General features: G+C 43.7%; 1 protein-coding gene across 1 annotated transcript in view; it reads left to right on the forward strand.

Moving 5' to 3' along the window:
* The first annotated feature begins 6,896 nt into the window (after positions 1-6,896).
* Positions 6,897-23,598, forward strand: part of kif20ba (kinesin family member 20Ba) — a 29,201-nt gene continuing 12,499 nt past the window's right edge. Inside the window, exons 1-31 of the mRNA XM_029450258.1 lie at positions 6,897-7,018; positions 7,647-7,755; positions 8,177-8,266; positions 8,479-8,601; positions 8,821-8,959; positions 9,439-9,623; positions 9,760-9,814; positions 10,042-10,251; positions 10,658-10,769; positions 11,194-11,265; positions 11,382-11,528; positions 12,054-12,216; positions 12,368-12,520; positions 12,624-12,752; positions 12,945-13,084; positions 13,216-13,336; positions 13,912-14,089; positions 14,444-14,628; positions 14,804-15,274; positions 15,475-15,564; positions 16,136-16,313; positions 16,671-16,855; positions 17,031-17,501; positions 17,780-18,894; positions 19,600-19,738; positions 20,517-20,639; positions 20,832-20,886; positions 21,031-21,156; positions 22,183-22,316; positions 22,716-22,871; positions 23,103-23,282. Coding sequence (XP_029306118.1) covers positions 7,648-7,755; positions 8,177-8,266; positions 8,479-8,601; positions 8,821-8,959; positions 9,439-9,623; positions 9,760-9,814; positions 10,042-10,251; positions 10,658-10,769; positions 11,194-11,265; positions 11,382-11,528; positions 12,054-12,216; positions 12,368-12,520; positions 12,624-12,752; positions 12,945-13,084; positions 13,216-13,336; positions 13,912-14,089; positions 14,444-14,628; positions 14,804-15,274; positions 15,475-15,564; positions 16,136-16,313; positions 16,671-16,855; positions 17,031-17,501; positions 17,780-18,894; positions 19,600-19,738; positions 20,517-20,639; positions 20,832-20,886; positions 21,031-21,156; positions 22,183-22,316; positions 22,716-22,871; positions 23,103-23,282 — 5,733 coding nt within the window. The 5' untranslated portion in view covers positions 6,897-7,018; position 7,647. The remainder of the gene's footprint in view (positions 7,019-7,646; positions 7,756-8,176; positions 8,267-8,478; positions 8,602-8,820; positions 8,960-9,438; positions 9,624-9,759; positions 9,815-10,041; positions 10,252-10,657; positions 10,770-11,193; positions 11,266-11,381; positions 11,529-12,053; positions 12,217-12,367; positions 12,521-12,623; positions 12,753-12,944; positions 13,085-13,215; positions 13,337-13,911; positions 14,090-14,443; positions 14,629-14,803; positions 15,275-15,474; positions 15,565-16,135; positions 16,314-16,670; positions 16,856-17,030; positions 17,502-17,779; positions 18,895-19,599; positions 19,739-20,516; positions 20,640-20,831; positions 20,887-21,030; positions 21,157-22,182; positions 22,317-22,715; positions 22,872-23,102; positions 23,283-23,598) is intronic.

Raw genomic sequence — 23,598 nt, forward strand, 5'->3', positions numbered from 1 at the left:
TAAGTACCTTGCTCAGGGGCACAATGGTGGCAGCCTGGTATTGAACTCACAGCCTTCCGGTGTTCTGTTTGGAAGGCGTACCACTATCACCATCACCATCCAAAGTGTACAAACAGCTTTTTGGACAGAGGTAAAAAATGTTTTTCATTAGACAGAGAAGTGTTTCTAATATTTTCCATCCATCCATCCATCGTCCACCGCTTATCCGGGGTCGCGTCGCGGGGGCAGCAGCTCCAGTAAGGAACCCCAATCTTCCCTTCTCCCGGCCACATCCTCTAGCTCCTGGGGGATCCTGAGGCGTTCCCAGGCCAGTGAGGAGATATAATCTCTCCACCGAGTCCTGGGTCTTCCCCGGGGTCTCCTCCCAGCTGGACGTGCCTGGAACACCTCCCTAGGGAGGCGCCCAGGTGGCATCCTTACTAGATGAACCACCTCAACTGGCTTCTTTCAACGTAAAGGAGCAGCGGCTCTACTCCGAGTCTCTCACGGATGGCTGAGCTTCTCACCCTAAGGGAGACGCCACCCATCTGAGAAAACCCAGATTGGCCACTTGTACCCGCAATCTCGTTCTGTCGGTCATGAACCAGCATTCATGACCATGGGTGAGGTTAGGAACGAATCCCACCTACGTTTCCAATTTGCAATGGAAAACAAAATAGTGAAAAGGACCTGGCACCAAAAGTGAGGAGAGTCGAGCTGAGCAGAGCTGCAACATGTAGTGGAGACGAAGCATCAGGGGACCTTAGGCTGAACGGAGAGAGTGGAGGGAACGAAAGAATCAAACTTAACTGATATAATTGAGTTGGACAAAATATTAGAACCTCTCTGGGAACCATCACCTTATCATGGTGGAGAGGTTTGTGTGTCCCTATGAACCAGAGAGCTGTGTTGTCTGGAGCCTAGTGCTGCTGGTAGGGTCTCCCAAGGCAAATTGGTCTCAGGCGAGTGGCCAGACTAAGAATGGTTCAAAACAACTTCATGAAAAAAAGGGAAAGGAAAGGAGAGATCCTGCCCGGTCGGGCACAGCCCGAAGAAGCTACGTGGTGCCTCCCATCCATCCATCCTGTGGGCCCACCACTCATGGGAAAAACCGCTGGGGTCGGGTGCGCTGTCACACGGGTGGCAGTGATGGTCAGGGACCTCGACAGACCAGACCCGGGCAGCAGTGGCTGGCTCTGGGGACGTGGAACGTCACCTCTCTGTGGGGGAAGGAGCCAGAACTAGTGCGGGAGGTGGAGCGCTACCAGTTGGATTTGGTGGGGCTTACATCTATGTACAGTCTTGCCTCTGGAACCCTACTCCTGGATAGGGATTGGACTCTATTCTTCTTCGGAGTTGCCCAAGGTGTGAGGCGTCGGGCCGGGGTGGGGATACTGACAAGTCCCCGTTGAGCGCCGATACGTTGGAATTTACCCCGGTGGACGAGAGGGTCGCCTCCCTACGCCTTCGGGTTATGGGGGGGGACATTCTGACTGTTGTTTGTGCCTATGCCCCAAACCGCAGTTCGGAGTATTCGGCCTTCTTGGAGACCCTGAATGGTGCTCCAGTAGGGGACTCCGTAGTCTTGCTGGGAGAATTCAACGCACACGCAGGAAACGATAGAGACACCTGGAGAGGCGTGATTGGGAGGAACGGCCTCCCTGATCTAAACTCGAACGGTCGTTTGTTGTTGGACTTCTGTGCTAGTCATGGAATGGCCATAACAAACACCATGTTTGAACATAAGGATGCTCATAAGTGTACGTGGTACCAGAGCACCCTAGGCCAAAGGTCAATGATCGATTTTATAATCGTATCATCTGATCTGAGGCCGCATGTTTTGGACACTCGAGTGAAGAGAGGGGCGGAGCTGTCAACTGATCACCATATGGTAGTGACTTGGATCAAGGGGTGGGGGAAGACTCTGGACAGACCTGGTAAACCCATGCGGGTTTAAAACCGGTGGAATGCCTACTCCGGGTAGGGAATGAGCCCTTACCCCAAGTGAAGGAGTTCAAGTACCTCAGAGTCTTGTTCGCGAGTGAGGGGACGATGGAGCGAGAGATTGGCCGGAGAATTGGAGCAGCGGGGGCAGTACTGCAGTCTCTTTACCGCACCGTTGTGACGAAAAGAGAGCTGAGCCAGAAGGCAAAGCTCTCAATCTACTGGTCAATCCACTGGGAACGCCTCGGGATCCCCCAGTTGGAGCTGGAGGATGTGGTCCGGAGAAGTGAAGTTTGGAGTTCCCTATTGGAGCTGCTGCCTCCGCGACCCGACCCCGGATAAGCGGTAGACGATGGATGGATGGAGGAGGGATTCTCAGCTGAACGCCAAAGCGATGACGTGTGAAACTGCTGTGAAATAATCTTCAACGCAAGCTGAATCCTTCCAAGTGTACTGTGTAGTGTGTCCGCCATCGTGTACGACAGGGTTTTAAAATCTGAGTCAAGTCAATACATGTATTGACTATTTTAATACAGCAGGTTTGTTCAGGAAGTGCTAGTTATGATTCTCTCTGACCAATTTCTGTGGTCTGCAGTGTTGTAACTCTAACTTCTAGTATCGGATCATCTCACTTGGAACCTTTACGGCGGAGGTACCAAAAAACTACTATCCACAACTTTTAACGATGGAAAACCAAGAAAGAGTGAGTGGAGTTGAGTAGAGCTGTGTCATACCATGCATACCTGCATTGGGCTCTGGAGCCTCAGGACAGAGTTGTTCCTACCACATGTCGGAGGGCATGGGATTCTCTGACATCACTTATCGTCTCACTTCAACTCAAAATGAATCCACCTTTCAGGAGAACTGAAGAAGCTTCTTGGATGAGAAAAGTGTTCAACGGTAAATATTGTGGAGTTCCCAGCTCTAATGACTAACGGACACTTCTCTGACAGTTCCCAACTCTTCAGTACAGAACTCCAAGAGTGCCAACATTCAGTCAAACAAGAAATTATGAATCAAGTATAAACAAAAAAATGTGTAAAACAACCAATACATTGTCAAATAATTCACTTGTGTTGTGCTCGAAGGACAACTGATTGTGCAGCAGTGAAACAAAAACACAAGATAACAAGATTTAAATTAGGAGACACTTGATAGAAAAGTGTTTTAAGAGTCATTTAAATAATTGATTTGGTTTTACTTTAAACTCTTGCAGTATATGCTGCTTATCTCAAGTTTATTTTGAGACCAAGTCAAGTGTTTTACATTGTTTAGCAATATATTTAATCTCATAGAGTTTCATTTAGTGAGAAGTAGATTGTATCTGACCATTAGAGTCTAACTTGTAGTGTAATCAAACTTAGTAACAATGCTTTTAGAAGCACTTACATCTTGTCTACATGAACACAAATAATGATCAGTACTGTATTAAATGTGAACACTTAATACTTATTATTATCCTGTCTTAGGTTTCTTAACTCTGGTTCAGAAGATTAAACAACATCAAGGGTAACTTTGTTTTCACATTCTTCATTCCAGCTGACAACCTACAATCACTTATTTAACTCTCATACTTCATAGCTTATATTTCATTACAGTGTTTGTGGAGGAACTCTATGCAGTGTTTTCATCCTCATGCTACAGCTTTTTTATATATTTATATTCTTAAAAAATATATTTCTTTAACAATCACAACTCACACGACTCTTCAGTTGATCCAAAATGCAGCGGCACGTGTATTGACAAGGATCATATTACTCGTGTATTAGCTGTTCTGCACTGGCTCCCGGTAAAATACAGAATAGAATTCAAAATCCTTTTCCTGACTTACAAATCAATTAATGGTCAGGCTCCAGCATATCTTAAAGATCTCATAGTACCTTATAAACCAACTAGAGCATTGTGCTCCCAGACTGCAGGGTTACTTGTGGAGTCTAGTCTAGTCTAGTCTAGAGTCTCTAAGAGTACAATGGGAGCCAGAGCCTTCAGCCATCAAGCTCCTCTCCAGTGGAACCAGCTTCCAGTTTGTGTTCGGGAGGCAGACACACTCTCCACATTTAAGAGTAGGCTAAAGACTTTCCTTTTTGATAAAGCTTATAGTTAGGGCTGGCTCAGGTTTGCCCTGGATCAGCCCCTAGTTATGCTGCTGTAGGCTTAGACTGCCGGGGGACACCTCCCTGCTCTCTTCCTTCTCTTCCTCTCTCCTCCCCTCCCTCCCCTCTCTTCTTCTCCCTTCTTCTCCCTTTCTATCTGTATGCATTTATGTAAATGTAGTTACTAACTCACCTACCGGGGTATCATCCCCGGAGTGTCTGTCTCTCATGTGGCAGGTTGCCACTGATAAAGTTTACGTCAGGATCATGAATCGTGACAGCGCCTGCTGCCCTGGTCCTGCTGGACACCGGGAAGCCTTTTTGACATTTTCCTGGATTCATCCATACTTTCTCTTTTTTTTTCCAACACAACATCATTTCTGTCAAATGTTGTATTTGTACTATGTTGTTTATCCTGTACACACGACATCTATTGCACGTCTGTCCGTCCTGGGAGAGGGATCCCTCCTCAGTTGCTCTCCCTGAGGTTTCTTCCATTGTTCCCCCTTTAATTATGGGGTTTCTTTTAGGAAGTTTTTCCTTGTGCGATGCGAGGGTCTAAGGACAGAGGGTGTCGTAACCTGTACAGTCTGTAAAGCACACTGAGACAAATGTATAATTTGTGATATTGGGCTATACAAATACATTTGATTTGATTTGAAAATTTGAACTTTGTAGTTCCAGTTTCCATCCTAGTGTTGTTAGCGGTGCTCTCCTCACCTGTCATTGTGAAGATCCCCACCACTACGTTAATGCTCCGGTTTCCCAGCAGAGCCATCTCTATTCCAGAGGCCGAACTTTTCTTCTGTTCCCTTTTGGACTTGAAAGAAGCCCAGATGCCGGTCCCAAGGACCAGCAGGTAGAAAAATGACATCGCTATCACTCCTGGGATGTTAACAGCCATGATCGATGCTGACTGGTTTCCTCACTAGCTGATGTCAGACTGACTGGTGAGTGTTACAGAAAAGAGGAGAGACAATCCGGAAAAACAGAAACTTCTTCCAACTGAATCCCGTCTGGTGAAACGACTGATTTAATGATTCTTGGCAAGCATAAAGGATATTCATGAATGCATCTTGAGCATCGTTAACGTTGAGCCAAGAGGCAACTAAATTAGTACTTATAAGAAATATTTTATATTGGGTGAAGAATTTTTGATGCTGCTTTTCAGAGATAAACAAAGTCCCTGCACTTTGGAGTTGTGCTCATATTGATGTGTTAATTCATGTCATCCCCCTTGTATTCTGCCATTTACAACATTGTTTGTGCTAGAGACTGAACAAAGTTATGACAGAGTGAAAATAATGAAAGTTAACTTGCTTCAGCTCCTAGTTATGTTGCTGAATTGTTGAATTGTTGTTGAACAAACCTCTCCACCATGGTAAGGTCATGGTTCCCGGAGAGGAAATACATAACATACTGTAAATGTCTATAAAGCAAATAGGCTGAATAGGCTTTAAGTTTACCTTTAAAGATTTAACCACTTCCAGAGGTAGAGGATCAGACCATAAGAGCTAAAAGCTTCTTCACAAAGGTTTTAGTCCTGCACTTTGGAACAACTAACAGATCTGTGCCAGAGGACCTGAACCGTACTGGTTCATACACTGTACAGAAGTGAGAAAATAATTATCTCTCTCAGCTTTATAACCTAAAGGTTAATTTTTATCCTGATTGAGCAGTAAAAGTTATGAGTAAGTCCCAGGTGACTGCTCTATTGCAGTCCGCTCCTCATCTGTAGAGCTCCCTGCCCCAACATCTGAGGCTTGCAGAATCAGTAACTTCTTTTCACACGTCTTTTTTAAAATGTTATTATTGTTATCTTATATTATTGTTGCGTATTGTATTCTATTAATTTAATCTTCTGATATGTTTGCCTCATTGTAGTCATGACATTTTAAAATCCTGATTAAACTATGTAAGGCACTTTGTTTTGAAAAGTTATAGGGGATACACATTCTTGCAGGAAGAATTGCAGTAAGTATAGTGTATCCCCCTCCAACAATCCACCAGTTTTGTTACTTTTTCAGCACACGTGATTTCTACCTCATCAAAAATGAAAATGTGCAACTTCTTGTTGACATATCTTCTTTGTTTTACAGATTCACTGCGACAAGTTCAAAGCCCAGCAGCAGAAGATGCTTTTTTTTGTACTTCTGTACAGACAAAACAATTTTGGAATTTTAAAAATTAAGAAATAAAAGGATTTGTTAAAAGTTTAAAACTTCTTCTGGTTTCTGACAAGGTATGCATAACAAGAAAATAATTAATGGTTGGGAAGTTTCTGTGCATAATAGACAGCGGGGGAAAAAATTCAGACCGAAAAATGCAGTCTTATAGAATTTGTATCCCGATATAACTTTTCGTAGGAAAACAGAACCTCCATATTCACCAAGGGTATATCCGGCATGATATGAAATATGCACAACATGAAATACTTGTACTTGATGGCAGGGCAGAGACTGTGTATTATACATTTTGTTGCAGATTGAAAATGCTGTCTTAAGAATGTTTATCCCACCGTAATTCATACCATTCAAAATCATTTACAACAATTATATTTGCAATATAAACGTGGACTACAGGAACAAAATATTGTATATAATGCTGCATTCAGTTCAAGTATATTTTGAGTCTAGTAGATTGAAGTATTGTAAGTCTTCTAATTTAAGTAAACATTGTGTTTTGATTCGAGTAGATCTTGATTTTGCAGTAGCAACCGCGTATTTGATTAAACAAATTCCTTACGAAAGGTTGAATTACAGCGTGTGTCAACAGTCACCCTAAACACACCTTTGCCATTGGAGCTAACGTGAGATGATCTGATTTCCAAACACAAATGGAACGTTGAACGCAACACCAAAAGGACGCATGCGTAGTCTCTGCTTGAATCCGATTGGTCCGTTTCAAACTTAGCCCGCGACTGTGTTGTTGTGTTTAGTTCGCGAGCACACAACAGAATAATATTCTTTCTCAGTACCTAATGTCCCAAATATAACTGCCAGGTAAGAGTTTAGTTGATTTATATTTCAGGTGAAGTGTTATCCTTTAGTTTGTTTTGTAAAAGTAAACGGACATTTGTTAAATGTATGTATCAGTTGAGGCTCCTCGTCATCTGAAACCCCCAGCTAAAGAACTAGCTTGTTTTGCTAGCTTGACCAAGAAACGTTTAGTGTTAGTTAACATCATTTAAAACCATTCAAACACAAGAAACGTTAAAAACAATGTATATTAGCGGACACAGATAAGGTTAGCAAAGCGCTACTCAAAGCAACACTTGAAATTAATCGTAACAACAGTTAACGACGTTAAACCATTTTCAGATCAGTTTGCGAGCTAACTGTTGGTTTACCAAGCTGTCAGTTAAGATTAATTAATAACCTTTACGTCGAATGCACGTTCAGCCCCGGACGATATATAAAAATGTCGATATCCACCGCAATACATTTCTTTGAAGGGCCTGTCGTGATTTAACGTTAATGTCCATAGGAAGCTAAACATACCGCAACGTGCTAAGCTAGCTAGATTTAACGTTACTCCCTTTATTCTGTCTTTAATGTAGGGCAACGTTTGTCCAAGATCCTCTGTGCAACTGTTTTGGTTCACTCTTTTGTCCTTGTTTATATGTTGTAGTATGATGGAATCATGCCTGAACAACAATGATGACAGACGGGAACAAGTGGAGGTCGACGATTTGAAGAGAGATCTCTCATCAGAATTCAGCACTTTACCAGACCGACAGGTAAACCTGGAAATGACGGGCTAATCCACAATGATACCATCAATACTTTAGCCCATAGTGTTGTCACTCTTCATGTGACATGCCTATGGGTAGAATTTACTTTATGCTATGTACATTATACAGTTCAGTGCATCGTTTTAAAGCAACAAAAAAGACTATAAGACAAACACTCAATTTGTTTAATAAAGATTGCTGACACTTCATGGTAACTTCAGATAAACTCTCATCACATCTTACATTGAAAGTGCATTAAGGATCTTTTAATGTCCTGTATGAACAGGTGGAATAATTACAGAAAGCAAAACATGTTCCAATGTTCATATCGGCGCTTGACTATTGTTTTAGGATAGTTTTAGTAGATAGGATGTGGTGTTTCACTTTTCTCTTGCTGTTTTTGATTAAACCCTGATGTGTTGTGCAGCATTCCAGCATCGAGGAGAGGGAACACCTGAGAGTCTACCTCCGCATCCGACCCTTCAGCTCTGCAGAGAGCAATAATGGAGAGTCACAGGTAAGAATAATGAAAAATGAAATGTGTTGTATGCAGGGAGTTGATCATAAACAGATACCAGTGTGCTTCGTAGCTGCCTGGTTTTCTGGTTGTCAAAAGTGAAAAATGACCAAGTTCGCCTGATAACGTAGAATAAATCTGATCATTCTAAAAAAAGGAATAAATGTTTTTATCTTCTGTATTTCTCCCTGTTTGTTTTTTGTTGTTAACAGGACTGTGTTACTATTGAGCCTCCTGACACAGCTTTGCTGAAGCCCCCCAGTTTGTCTTTCTCAGCGAGGCTCAGCACTGACAAATCTCTTCCACACACTGGACAGCGCTTCCAGTTCTCTCAGGTTGGTATTTCCTGGCAGATAAGCCCAAAGAGTTTATTGATGTGTATTGATATTTGCTTATCGTATTTTAATAAGGAATTCCTTTTGTATATATTGTCACTTGTATTTGTAATTTTTGCACCTAGAAACAGGCCTGGAAATGTTGAGAAGCCCTGATATTAAAGGTGGAGTTTTAAACAAATCTTTAATAAGTTCATACTCATCCCCTTCCTTCAACAGGTGTATGGTCCTGAGACGACACAGAGAGAGCTCTTTCAAGGCACAGTAAAGGATTTGGTTAAAGATGTTCTCGAAGGGGGAAACTCTCTGGTTTTCACTTATGGAGTCACCAACGCTGGAAAGACCTTCACATTTCTAGGTGTGTTCCACTTTCTCATACATTTAACTACATTACATTACCGGTCATTTAGCAGACGCTCTTATCCAGAGCAACTTACAGTGAACTAACTACAGGGACAGTCCCTTGTGTTTAGAAGCCGTACCACTAGGCCATCAGTGGTATTTAAAAATGACTGATAAAGTTTTGAATGTTATCCTTCAGGAGGAAGTGCTTTTTTGATTAGATGCGGGAAAACACTTTTCAACCGTCCCTGCAGCGTGTTGCCACCACACCATCATTTCTTGTGCTCTTCTTGTGTGGTCTTTTTAAATAAAACAAAACAAAAGTACTTCCAATGAGCCCCACCAGCTGCTATCTGCACATCATTGCTCTGCTCTCATGCACTACCTGTGTCTCAAGATAGAAATAAGTCTGAAAAATACGTACACATAACACCTGTCCTTCCTGAGATTTACCTTAACTTGAAGCAACCTAACAGATTGCTCTTGTCCCTTCAGGTCCAGATGTGGATGCTGGTATCCTGCCCAGGTCCCTCGATATCATTTTCAGCAGCATTGATGAACAGGTTTTCACTGGGATGAGCATCAAACCTCACCGCTGCCGAGAGTTCACGAGGCTAACCAGGGAGCAGCAGGCTGAGGAAGTGGCCTTCAAGAGAAACTTCCTCAGACAACCTAAAGAGGTAACTGGCTGTTAGCAGAGCAGCACACAGGAGTCACACGTTATCTGACAAACGGCTCTAAAAGAGAACAATCATTATTCTTGAGAGACATATAAGAGACTTATAAAGAAGTGTGTCTTTACTCTTTGTCTTTTAGAATGAGAAGAACAATGCCAGCCAGTTGAACTCGACCAGTAAGACTCTCTTTGAAGGCAAGATATAGATTTACGTCTTTTATTCTATTATTGGTTGTTTCTTTTCCCACTGCAGCACCTGGTGAAAATGTTCTACTGATCCTCGTTTATATTTAAAAATGTAACTATTTTAATTTGTCATTTTAATTTTATTATACATAAAAATGAAGCACAAAATGAATACTGTTGCTGTAAGTAAGAGCGTGTTACTGAAGGGCAATGAGTTGTAACGTTTGTCTCTGCAGGCTCCTCCGTGCTCGGCACCACTGTAGTAGTAGAAGAAGACAAAATCCACCTGGCAGTGGAAGCACACACTAAGTTCTCTGTTTGGGTTTCTTTCTGTGAAATCTACAATGAGAACATTCACGACCTCCTGGAGGTGATGCCCAGCGGGGCCCCGAGGAGGACCGCACTGCGCTTATCTCAGGACGTCAAGGGAAACTCCTTCGTCAAAGGTGTGCAGGGTCGGGCGGGGGCCACAATACTTGTCAGAAGTCTGTAGTTTTTACTTTAAAATAATGCAGAAGTTTTAAGCAAATATCTGAACCGTGGCAAAATAAAATGCACATCAGTAGAAGAATCTGCCATGAGAACTGGAAAGGCCTCTGAGATAAATCTGTTTCCATCCAACGTACTTACATTTCATCCTTATTGTTTGCAGCCAGATGTTCACTGAAGCACTACAGAGCTGCAGCTCTTCTGTAATCTACTGTAATCTCTGCTTTCTTGTCCTAATGGACTCTCTACATTTTATTTAACATAATTGATTTAGGATGTTTCCCAACAACAACAACAAAAAAGGACCAAAGGAAATAAAAGGACATATTTATGAATATCATGTTTTTATACATTTCTTTTTAGATCTGCGTTGGGTTCAGGTAAACAGTGCAGAAGAGGCTTACAAGGTGATGAAGCTGGGCAAGAAGAACCAGAGCTTCTCCTCCACCCGACTCAACCAGCTCTCCAGCAGGAGGTAAGGGTTAGGGTTAATAATAAATAATAAATTCATTGTTTATTGACGTCAATAACATATTTACTGTAAATTTAAAAAAGAATTCCCCCCCGTTGAGAGGCAGATTATCAGCTCGTGAATTTCGATGTATTTATTGAATTTAAATCACTTGTACATGTAATTTAACTTTATACGTGTGGTTATGTTATTATATTATATTTCTACCAGAGGCCCAATGTTCCTCTGAAAACAGAAGTTTCTAACCCCCCAGTTGTGTCTTTACACAACGCTCTAATAAAGTTTAGCAGAATAAAAGCCGAGTCTCTGAAGAGTTACTTTTATGCACTTTATTATTGTGTGGTCTCTCCATGTTTTGTGCTTCTGTCTCTTCGGAGTCCGTTTGTTTCATCCTGAAGTTTGAATCTTTTCTTTCGTCTTTCTGCAGTCACAGTATTTTCTCCATTCGCATATTGAGGATTGAAGACGTTGGCAGTCTGAGGGTCCATGGGGTCAGCGAGTGAGTAACACCTTACTTTAACAGGCTTGTATAAACATGTAACTATGTGGTTCTGATTGTGAAACGAGGCAGCATTGTGCAATAAGTTACCCTATGATTGATGTGTGTGTCATCAGGTTGTGTCTGTGTGACCTGGCTGGCTCCGAGCGATGCGCCAAGACCCAGAATAAAGGAGAGCGCCTGAAAGAAGCCGGAAACATCAACACCTCACTGCTCATCCTGGGAAAATGCATCAACGCACTACGACACAATCAGCAGGCCAAGTGAGATTATTACCTTCCGTCATTCTCTCTTTGTCCTTAATTGATTTTGAATCAGAAGACTTTATGTAATAGAAAAAGGTCACTCCAGAGTGCTGAGAGCTGACACCCAAATCTGAAACGCTTTTTTATTTGTAATCCTTCTTTTCGCACACTGTTTTGTTTTACTGTATGGTTGTATTATGGCTCTCCTCAATCTGCATACACAGCTGTTTTCAGCAACAATGGAACAAGATAAACTTACTTTACACAACCTACAACACGCACAAAGTTTGACACTGGAGAAAACTATTGATAACTAGCAGCCAGAGAGCAAAGATATTTATCTAGCAGAGGTGTTGATGAGACCAACCAGAGCTAAAAGGAGAGTAAATATTGGACTTGTATTTATCTTCGGGGCTTTCCCTCCAGTGGCCTAAAAATTATGAAGAAAACTCTGCACGAGTTTTGCTTCAATGCAGCTTCATCAGTGTCGCAGCACAAACCGTTCAGGATGCACATCCAGTATCTAATCTGTCCCTCCCACAGGCTGCGTCAGCATGTTCCCTTCAGAGAGAGCAAGCTGACCCACTACCTGCAGAGCTTCTTCTGTGGTCGAGGTAAAGCCTGTATGATCGTCAACATCAACCAGTGTGCCTCCATGTACGATGAGACTCTCAGCGTCCTCAAATTCTCTGCTGTGGCACAGAAGGTGCACATTTCTATTGTCTCTCTTACTGGGCTTTGCTCTCTGAGAGTGGTTCCTATATTGTATTTTGATCAACCAAATTCCTAAATGCTCTCACATCTGAAATAAATCCTGCAGTATTAATAGTTATATTATTGCTCTTGTGTGTTTCCAGGTTGTGGTTGTGTCCACCAGGCCCCCTCCCATCCTGCCTAAGAGGTCTGCCAGTGAGGTGTCCTTCATCATCAACAATGCTGAGAGGAAGGCTCTGCGGGGCAACAGGAGGAGCTCCCTGATTGGTTGGGATACTAGCCTTGAGGATGTGCAGGTGAGCTCCCACCATGATGCTCTTTGTTTCCTTATGACACTTTATACAATATGTTTCATGGCTTGAATCAAATGTTGTCAACATGTTAAATTATTTTGTCCAGGAGGATGAGTATGATGAGTATGATGAGGAAGAGCAGAGCCTGATGGAGAGCACAATGGATCAGACGGGCAGTGAAGAAGACAACGATGAAAGTGATGATAAAATTGTCATTGGTAAAAAGATGCAGCAGGTCAGTCTCTTCCCTCTAAAGCACGTCATGCTGTTCAAGGTAAATGTGATTCTGACTCCAAAGAAACAAGTGGCAGTAAAAAGAAGTTTAAACAGGACATGAACTTGATGTACTCACAGGAACCACTTTTATTTTTTATTTATAATGAAACTCTTTTTGTCGTGTGTTGCTATTTTGTGTCCCGTTCCTCAGAGGCAGGTGGCGCTGTTGGGTCAGCTCCAGGTGCAGCTGAAGAAGGAGCGAGCAGAGAGCCTGCTCATGGAGGCGCGAGTCAGAGAGGAAATCAGCCGAGAGTTCTCAGAGCTCTTCTCTGAGATGCAGAAAGACTACAAGTGAGACGTGTGTGTGTGTGTGTGTATAGATATAGATCTGTGTGTGTGTGTGTGTGTGTGAGAGAGTGAGAGAGACCAGGAATGCTTTGGTTACGATCATTAAGTCACACAAATGTGTGTGTTTGTTTCAGTGACCGCCTGGCGAGGGAGAGAGAAATCTTAGAGGAGCGAGCAGAAACCAGGCTGAAGATCTTCAAGAACCTCATTGACAAAATGGCACCTGATGGACCGAGTCATGACGCGCAGGCTATGGTAACACACTCATGTCCAGTGGTTCCCCTAGGTTTACTGCTTTGGAGGGGCGCTCACTGTGCGACGGGGGGGGGGGGGGGGGGGGGGGGGAGGGATTCCGTGCGTGGCGCGGCGCGGTTTCTATTTATAGAAAAACAACTATATTAAAAACAACTTTTTTATTTGCGGAAAAAAGAAAAAACACCTTGAATTTCAGGCGCTGGGCTCCGTGGGCGGGGCGCTGCTAGAAACACTGATGTCCTTGCATCACACTCCATGTTTTGTGTGTTTTGTTAACTTATTGGTAAATGCTATGAAGTAACATTGTTACTGAAAACTGTTGCATGAGTGTAGTACAAGATGCAGTTCAATTAAATATAGAGATTGACCTGCAGCTGCCATTGAAATAATGACCACTGTTGGAAGGACTTTATTTACTGTGAGATGACTCACTTAGTATGATAAGTATCTTGTTCCAGGATACTCTGACATATGATGAGAAGTTCTCAGGGCATCGAACCTGGAGGTTGTTGATCGTAGGGATGTTCTCACTAATGGCCCTGACTTATTTCTATGATGTTTCCTTCCTCCTGCAGGACACATCTCTGGGCTCCTACTCCTCTGAATTATCAGGCATAAAGAAGTGTCTGTGTTCAGGCCGAGCAGGGGCTCAGGTGGTCAGAGGAGACGCTGGAGAGGAGCTGGAGAGGAAGGTGTTGGAACTGAATGAGCACCAGCAGAAAGCCCACGAACAGATGGCTCACAAACACAACGGTAAAAACACAATCTATCCGTCTTAATCTGCCTGAAAGGCAGGTGGAGGCGGAGAATACCAACGTTTGTGGAGTCTAGAGGACTGAGGCACAGATAAATGCATCCATGGTTTTTATTTCCTGTTAGTCCCATGCTTTCCGTGTGTGTGTGTGTGTGTGTGTGTGTGTGTGTGTGTGTGTGTGTGTGTGTGTGTGTGTGTGTGTGTGTGTGTGTGTGTGTGTGTGTGTCGGGAGCCCCACCCTTCGCGAAATAGAGGGGCGCGAGGTTCCGTTCCCCTACCAAGACAATGGAGGGGAAACACTGCTACTTTTCACATCCTGTTTTATATCCTAATTTCTTTATGTTATTTCCAAGGTGACGCTGGAGGAGTAGAGGATGAGGAGAAAAGGAGGCTTCTCTTTCAGCTCCAGGAGAAGTTGTCAGAGATTTCCCGACTGGAGAAACAAGTGGGAGACCTGCAGAAGGAGGCGGAGCTGGGATCACAGAGCTGTTCTTTGCTGGTCGAGGAAGGGAGTTCACGTGAGACGGGGCGGCTGCAGGTAAGAACTCTGGGACACGGAGCACATGGAGGAGGTGCTGAATGTCCTGTAATCACTATCCTGATAACTCTAAAACCAGTTGGCAGCTTAATTGGCATCATCTTCCATTATTCAGTTTGTGGTTTGACCAGTGATCATCTCCACACTCTCACCACCTCTCACTACTACCACACAGGAGGCGTTGGCTGCCTGTGAGAAGGAGAAGAGAGGCAAAGAAGACGCCCTCGCTGCTTTGGAGTACCAGACTATGGGAAGAGAGGAGGCGCTGGCATCCTTGGAGGAGGAGAGGAAAGCGAAGGAGGAAGCTCTTGCCACGCTCAGGGAGCTGGAGCGAAGCAAAGAGGAGGTGCTATCTTCCCTTAAAGAAGAGAGAGAAGGCAACAACAAAGCCAATGCAGCCCTTGAAGCTGAGAGGAGAGCCAATGCCATTGCAATCCATTCAGAAGAGAAGAAAAGCAGAATGGACATCGTTGCTGCTCTTTGTCAAGAGAAGCGTGGCAAACAAGATGCTGAGTCTGCTCTGGAGGTGGAGAGGAAGGAGATCAGCAGGCTGGTTGAGGAGAGAGAAAAGAGGCAGCAGGAGGGTGATGCACTTCAACAAGAAGTCAGAGAGCTGACTGCCAGACTGGAAGCCACCGAGCACCAGGTGGGACACACAAATATAACCTGTAAATCCACCATCCAACAAAGGGGGGAGGATAGTAGGGTTCATACAAAGTCTTGTGTGTGTGTTTTGTTGCTGAAGAGACGTGAGAGAGACAGGAATGCTTTGGTTACGATCATTAAGTCACACAAATGTGTGTGTTTGTTTCAGTGACCGCCTGGCGAGGGAGAGAGAAATCTTAGAGGAGCGAGCAGAAACCAGGGCTGAAGATCTTCAAGAACCTCATTGACAAAATGGCACCTGATGGACCGAGTCATGACGCGCAGGCTATGGTAACACACTCATGTCCAGTGGTTCCCCTAGGTTTACTGCTTTGGAGGGGCGCTCACTGTGCGACGGGGGGGGGGGGGGGGGGGGGAGGGATTCCGTGCGTGGCGCGGCGCGGTTTCTATTTATAGAAAAACAACTATATTAAAAACAACTTTTTTATTTGCGGAAAAAAGAAAAAACACCTTGAATTTCAGGCGCTGGGCTCCGTGGGCGGGGCGCTGCTAGAAACACTGATGTCCTTGCATCACACTCCATGTTTTGTGTGTTTTGTTAACTTATTGGTAAATGCTATGAAGTAACATTGTTACTGAAAACTGTTGCATGAGTGTAGTACAAGATGCAGTTCAATTAAATATAGAGATTGACCTGCAGCTGCCATTGAAATAATGACCACTGTTGGAAGGACTTTATTTACTGTGAGATGACTCACTTAGTATGATAAGTATCTTGTTCCAGGATACTCTGACATATGATGAGAAGTTCTCAGGGCATCGAACCTGGAGGTTGTTGATCGTAGGGATGTTCTCACTAATGGCCCTGACTTATTTCTATGATGTTTCCTTCCTCCTGCAGGACACATCTCTGGGCTCCTACTCCTCTGAATTATCAGGCATAAAGAAGTGTCTGTGTTCAGGCCGAGCAGGGGCTCAGGTGGTCAGAGGAGACGCTGGAGAGGAGCTGGAGAGGAAGGTGTTGGAACTGAATGAGCACCAGCAGAAAGCCCACGAACAGATGGCTCACAAACACAACGGTAAAAACACAATCTATCCGTCTTAATCTGCCTGAAAGGCAGGTGGAGGCGGAGAATACCAACGTTTGTGGAGTCTAGAGGACTGAGGCACAGATAAATGCATCCATGGTTTTTATTTCCTGTTAGTCCCATGCTTTCCGTGTGTGTGTGTGTGTGTGTGTGTGTGTGTGTGTGTGTGTGTGTGTGTGTGTGTGTGTGTGTGTGTGTGTGTGTGTGTGTGTGTGTGTGTCGGGAGCCCCACCCTTCGCGAAATAGAGGGGCGCGAGGTTTCCGTTCCCCTACCAAGACAATGGAGGGGAAACACTGCTACTTTTCACATCCTGTTTTATATCCTAATTTCTTTATGTTATTTCCAAGGTGACGCTGGAGGAGTAGAGGATGAGGAGAAAAGGAGGCTTCTCTTTCAGCTCCAGGAGAAGTTGTCAGAGATTTCCCGACTGGAGAAACAAGTGGGAGACCTGCAGAAGGAGGCGGAGCTGGGATCACAGAGCTGTTCTTTGCTGGTCGAGGAAGGGAGTTCACGTGAGACGGGGCGGCTGCAGGTAAGAACTCTGGGACACGGAGCACATGGAGGAGGTGCTGAATGTCCTGTAATCACTATCCTGATAACTCTAAAACCAGTTGGCAGCTTAATTGGCATCATCTTCCATTATTCAGTTTGTGGTTTGACCAGTGATCATCTCCACACTCTCACCACCTCTCACTACTACCACACAGGAGGCGTTGGCTGCCTGTGAGAAGGAGAAGAGAGGCAAAGAAGACGCCCTCGCTGCTTTGGAGTACCAGACTATGGGAAGAGAGGAGGCGCTGGCATCCTTGGAGGAGGAGAGGAAAGCGAAGGAGGAAGCTCTTGCCACGCTCAGGGAGCTGGAGCGAAGCAAAGAGGAGGTGCTATCTTCCCTTAAAGAAGAGAGAGAAGGCAACAACAAAGCCAATGCAGCCCTTGAAGCTGAGAGGAGAGCCAATGCCATTGCAATCCATTCAGAAGAGAAGAAAAGCAGAATGGACATCGTTGCTGCTCTTTGTCAAGAGAAGCGTGGCAAACAAGATGCTGAGTCTGCTCTGGAGGTGGAGAGGAAGGAGATCAGCAGGCTGGTTGAGGAGAGAGAAAAGAGGCAGCAGGAGGGTGATGCACTTCAACAAGAAGTCAGAGAGCTGACTGCCAGACTGGAAGCCACCGAGCACCAGGTGGGACACACAAATATAACCTGTAAATCCACCATCCAACAAAGGGGGGAGGATAGTAGGGTTCATACAAAGTCTTGAAATGCTTGAGTTTGAATATATTCCTTTTGAAAATGCTTGATTTTCATGACATCTAGACCAAAAATCCTTTTATATTTGAAATGAAACGATCCCCTCGTCATATTTGTTTGTTGTCTCAAAGCTGTTTCACATGTGTCTCTTAAAATGAAATGGTATTCGTGCTATAAGAAAGAAAGTGATATCTTTGGAATTTACCACAGGTGACCAGCCAGACGGAGAGAGCTGAACAAGTGCTCTTCCATCTACAAGCTGCTCAGGAACAACAAGACCAACACGGAGAGGAGATCCAGGACAAAACCTCCCAGATCCACACCCTGACACAGGAACTTCAAAGTCTTAAACAGCAGCTGCAGACATCAGCAGCATCTGATGGCGTCCATGATCAGTTGAGGGAGGAAGTGTCAGAGCTTAGGAAGAATCTGGCTGAGGAAAAGGAGAAAAATAAGAGCAAGCTCAGAGAAATGCTGGAGCTGGAGCAGGAACTCGGACAGGCAAAAGAACAGTTGGCACACAAACAGCAGATCTCCGACCAGCAGCTGGAACAGTTTACAGAGAAGCAGAATCAACAAGAAGCAGCTTTAACACACCAAGTTGAAGAGTTAAGAAAGAAGCTTCAGGAACAAGAAGAGATGTCGCAGCAAACGCTGGATGACCTCAGGTCCATGCTCCAATGCCAAGAACATGAACATCTAGCAAAACTTGAGGAACAGGTAGAGGAGCTCAACGAGAAGCTGCGAGAACAAGACGTGATATCACAACAGCTGATGGACGAGTTACAACAGAAACTGAGTGAACAAAAAGAAGATGACCTCGAGCAAACGCTCAGTCAGCAGGAGGAAGCTGCACAGCTGCTCAAGGCCCAACTAGAAGAAGCTAAGCTAGAAGGTTTAAACAATCGCTCTAGCTCTGCTGCTGAAGAGGATCTCAAGAGGTTGAACTCTGAACTCCAGACTAAGATTGCATCACTGAAGTCAAAAGTGTTCAACATGGAAGAAGCTCAGCTGGCCTCTTCAGAAATGGAGAAAATGTTGAAAGTGAATCACAAACGGACGGAGGAGAAGCTAGCAGAGGCGGCCAAAGTGTCTGCAGAGAGAGAGGCAGAGCTGCAGAAACAGCTGCTGGGTAAGGAGGCAAAGGTAACCTCCCTGCAGAAGAGCCTGCAGGAGCAGCAGGAGCAGCGGGAGGAGGAGAGCCAGGCAGTCCAGGAGGCCCGGCGCAGGGAGGTGGAAAGGCGCAGGGAGCTGCTGGCTGTAGCGCATGAAGCCATCGCTCAGAAGGATGCAGAGCTGGAGAAGAAAGCCGAGGACATCAACAGGTAACCCGCCATTTATTTTGCATCCTTCCTGTTCTCCTGGTCACAAAGAAAGTTTATTCCCAAATATTTCTAAGGTGGATTATTTGCTTTGAATGTTTTTGTTACACCTAAATATTTGTGATGGTTTAAGAGTCCTGCTCCTTCTTCGAGTCTCTTGATGAGACGATGATACTTTGAAACGAAGTAGAGACGAGACTCAGCGACTAAATGTGTTTCAATAAAGTGACTTCATGTTATTCTCTCTGTTGTCTCTCCCAGTCATGTACAGAGGGATCAACAGTAATTCAAACACTCCCTCGTTATTAAATATGAATTAATTTGACATCAAAAGCATCTCCAGAATCCAGAGTGTTGAAACTAATATGTATGATGGAAGATAGTGGCGCGCCTAGTCATCCAGTAGCAGCTCTTGTAGCTTTTTAAAGATATTAATAATATGTTTAAAATCTAAAATGTAACACTAAAGTAATGGACTCCATCCAAACGGTCCCTCTGACTGGCACTATGCTGTGCTGTAGTCCTGGAGGTGTTCTGTTGCAGAGGCTCTCTCTGTATCACCGTGTCTCGTGCTCCTGCACTGAACTTTATGATTCTGTCATTGTGAAACATCTTTTCTTTGTAAAACGTTGCCTTTCATCTCAAGTACCTCGGTGTCCAGGGAGAGCTGTAATTGGTTGCAGCTCATCGTCATCTTTTCTCTCCCAGACTAAAACAAAATGCCGAGCAGGACTCGGACAAAGTCAAGAGCCTCGGCCTCGACCTCCAGAGGAAAGAAGACGACACTTCAGACCTCAGAGAGAAACTCGCAGACTATAAGAAGCAGATCCAGCAGGTCCAGAAGGAGGTACACACCATCTTTTATTCTTCTGTTTCGCTCCCTCGCTACTTACAAGCAAAACAATGTTTTGTTAATTCGTATTAAAGGGAACATATCATCATCATATCAGATCCATCTGAATTTATCTCACACACTAAATCGATATATCTGGATTTCATTCATTTCTTTAAAGTTTGGATTGTTATTTAAGATGCAATACATTTAACCTCTCAGGGTAAAGGCCCGATGAAGACACACACGCATAGTCCTGCATTTAAAACCACTAAAGAGCTAATAGAACAATAGCCAAGTCTTTAAAAGAAGCCTAAGAAGTATGTATGATTGTTAAAGACATAAAACACACAGGGAGGTGCATTAAAGGTTCCTAAAAATAACAGGAAAACTGAACTCTGAGCCAAATCTCTCGTTTTACACAAACCTTCTGGAGTTATTCCGTTCACTATTTAATTGTACAGTTTATTAGTTCTGTTATAGTTATGCATTGAATATAATATGAAATATTCATCAAATATGTCACTTAGTCCGGGGTCGTCAGTTTACTCAGTGATAGAAAAGGTTGGAACCACTGAGCACTTGCATGTTTTAAGACATGTTGCTAAATGTTCATGCATGCTTGAAAATATTCTATGATCCAGAATAAGAATAGTGCTCAGTATTGAAGAATGTGTAAGGGATGATAATTAAGGGAAACATGAATCACATGATCACTGGATACTAATTGGACACTGAGAGGTTAAATCTCTTTTATCTGTGATGTTGTGTGAACGTTTGTTTCTTCCTGAAGATCTCGGCGATGAGAGAAGAGGAAAGGGTTTTGAGGCAGAAGCTGACTGACGTGGAGAAAGTCAAGAAGCAGCTTCAGTCTGACATTACCAACAGAGACAGAACTATTCAGCATCTGAAAGTGGTAAAATATTCTGTCTTTCACCTTTCCATTTACTAGACGAGGTCTGTTTGTGTAAGGGATGATAAGCACAGCGCCCTCTGCCTGCTGTGTGCCTGCATGGCATCCAATGGATTTCCCTCTGGCTGCCTCCACACTGGTCTCTTGATGTGTCCTCTCCATGCTCTCCTCATTTCTTCATCTCCTCCTCTCTAGGAACAATCATCTGACACCAAGTCTGACCCGACGCTCTACCAGAAGGCCTGTGAAGGTGAACTGTGTGTGTGTGTGTGTGTGTGTGTGTGTGTGTGTGTGTGACTGCAGGAAAAGCATTTTGTCTGCTTTTTTTCTATTATTATTATACTTATTTGATCTGATAAATCATTTGGGGTTGTGTGTTTCTGTTGATTTGTAGACCTTGGAACCAAGGAGCGTGTGATGGAGGACATGCGTTTGGCTCTGACTGAGCAGGAGGAGACGCAGGACCAGATGGAGACGGTCTTGGAGGAGAAACTGAACCTCATCCAGGAGATGTCCAGCGGTAGGGATCTGAACAATGAAAGAAAGAACATTAAAGCAGACAGACGTTGTGAAAACAGTCTGGATTTCATTATCAATATTGTCATCTAATCCTCTTGTCCTCGCAAGATGCAGAGAAACAAGGATTTTGGTAAAAGACATCACATGACTGGAGTAAAGTTGTATATCACAGTAACAACACATTTACATTGGATATTAAAGTCAGGACAAGAACACAGGGGGCACAGTGTAAAGTATAACACACCACAAGAAGATGCACAGGTGAAAGCAGATGCACTATAACACCCAGAGAAGTCTTGACTTGGTCACAGGCTCAAAGTCTTAGTATAGTATTTGCAGAAGCCATTCCGCGTTATTGTTGGCATTTATTACTATTTGGTTTAAGCCCTGCAATATTATTTTGGACACTAGGTGGCGGTGATTAAATGCACTAGTCTGTCAGTATATAAGGGTGCACAGGTGACAGGAAATGGGTGATAGGACACAGGTAGAGAGAGCAAACAGTTCTCACCAGTGACAGTGACAGTGACTCAACCAGCTACTGAACAGCTATAGGCACAAACAGACATCCATTCAAACGCAAACCATCCATAACTACAACCGAAGCTCGATATCTGCGTAACAACCCACACACCTACCTGTGTAGATGGCATAAGAACATTGGAACATTGCCATTACAGTATTTGGTGGACTCTCAGGTTTATCAGCTCTAGTTTGGAGGCTGAACTACTTTGAGAATTCTTTTTAAAACAATACCTTCCAGAGGGATAGATTTCCATCTCTACACACATAAATAGGAAAATGCATAGTATAAATGGAGATGTTTAGATAGATACCAGAAATATATGCTGCTTCTTATTACACGTGTTTATACTTAGCAGTTAAAAAACAAACAGGATTTGATTAGTGACACATTTATAAGGTATATAAAGTTTTGGTGAAATTCTTCCTTCTTTGAACGTAAGTATTAATTACTAGTATAAAGTATTTCCTTCAGTGTCTTGTTCTTTGGTTTGAAACATTTCAGAAGTGGAGAAACTGAAAGGGATGCTGCTGCTGCAGGATCGCCGTGGAAACGATGCCCACCGTCCAGCCGACAGCCCGTCACATGACCTCACAGCGGCCAAACAGGAAGCTGCTCAGGCTCAGGAACGCTTGAAGGTAATGAAGGGAAGTCTTTTTTAAATGTTGTGTTAGATGGTGGGAGCAGGAGTGTGTGTTCTCTCAAGCAACTTGAGGGGCGGAAACATTACAAAGATAACGTTCTATTATATTATAATAATATTTAATATCTTAATGTTTTACTGATGAGGATCCTCAAAGTTGGTGCAACCGTATTTGTACATCCTTCATTTGCATTGTTCCCTTGCAGTACTTTAACGATCCTTTAAGTGTGTAGATTACTCTCTCTCAACAAAGTATGGAAGCAAACTCCCCCTGATCACATAAACCTGTATGTTCTTTAATAAGAACTCGTGAGACTGATGCCACCCTTGTTATTGATAACGGCTTTTATTATTATAAACAGACATCCTCCTAAAGAAAAGAATGTGTGTACAGCTGTGTGCAGAGAAACACCAGGGCGAACGCAAAAAGTGGCTGGAGGAGAAGATGTTCCTGATCGGCCAAGCTAAAGAGGCGGAGGACAAGAGGAACCAGGAAATGAGGAAGTTTGCTGACGACAGAGAACGCTACACTCGACAGCAGAGCCACGTGGTAGGAAAAGGATGACATGCAAACTCACGAACTGAAACCTCTTGTGGTAATGCTAGAAAAGTCCTAATTATTTTATTCATCCAAGACTTTAATAATTATTACAACTTCACTTGTGTTCTTTAGGTCTCTAATATTCTATGTTTATTTTTACGTTATCTTTCTCTCTCACACACACACATACAGTACAAATCCAGTATTTCCCCCCCCACATATTTTGTCCCTGTTTGTCAGGAGTCCTTGTCGTCCCAGCTGGCTGAGAAGGAGCAGCACATGGACCACTGGAGGAAGGAGAGAGACACTCTGGTCGCAGCTTTGGGGGTTCAGCTGCAGAAACTTCTCTCCAGCCAAGCAGAGAAAGACAAACTCATCCAACAGCTTCGCCAAAATACCCCCCAGCCCCCACCACCAGAGGTCAGTACAACACAAAGATGGGAACACACAGGGAGCTCACACTGTGCATGTAAACTGTACAAACAGACCGTTCTGACTAAGAGAATGTGGGTGAAATATCTTAAATGTTAGATGAGCATTATTAGTGTCAGACAACATCCCTCCTTTGTAAATCCTAAGGCTTTTATTGGATTATTCAACCTTCAATAACAGAAACTTTTAAAAGACATGTGTGCTCTCCTCACTTTGAGACATCCTGGTAGTTTGTTTCACCTCTGTACACATTCCAATCTATGATGCCGGAGAAATACGTTTCCATTATCCCTCAAGGCAAATC

Source organism: Cottoperca gobio, chromosome 15 (assembly GCF_900634415.1).
Source record: "Cottoperca gobio chromosome 15, fCotGob3.1, whole genome shotgun sequence".
Taxonomy (NCBI): domain Eukaryota; kingdom Metazoa; phylum Chordata; class Actinopteri; order Perciformes; family Bovichtidae; genus Cottoperca; species Cottoperca gobio.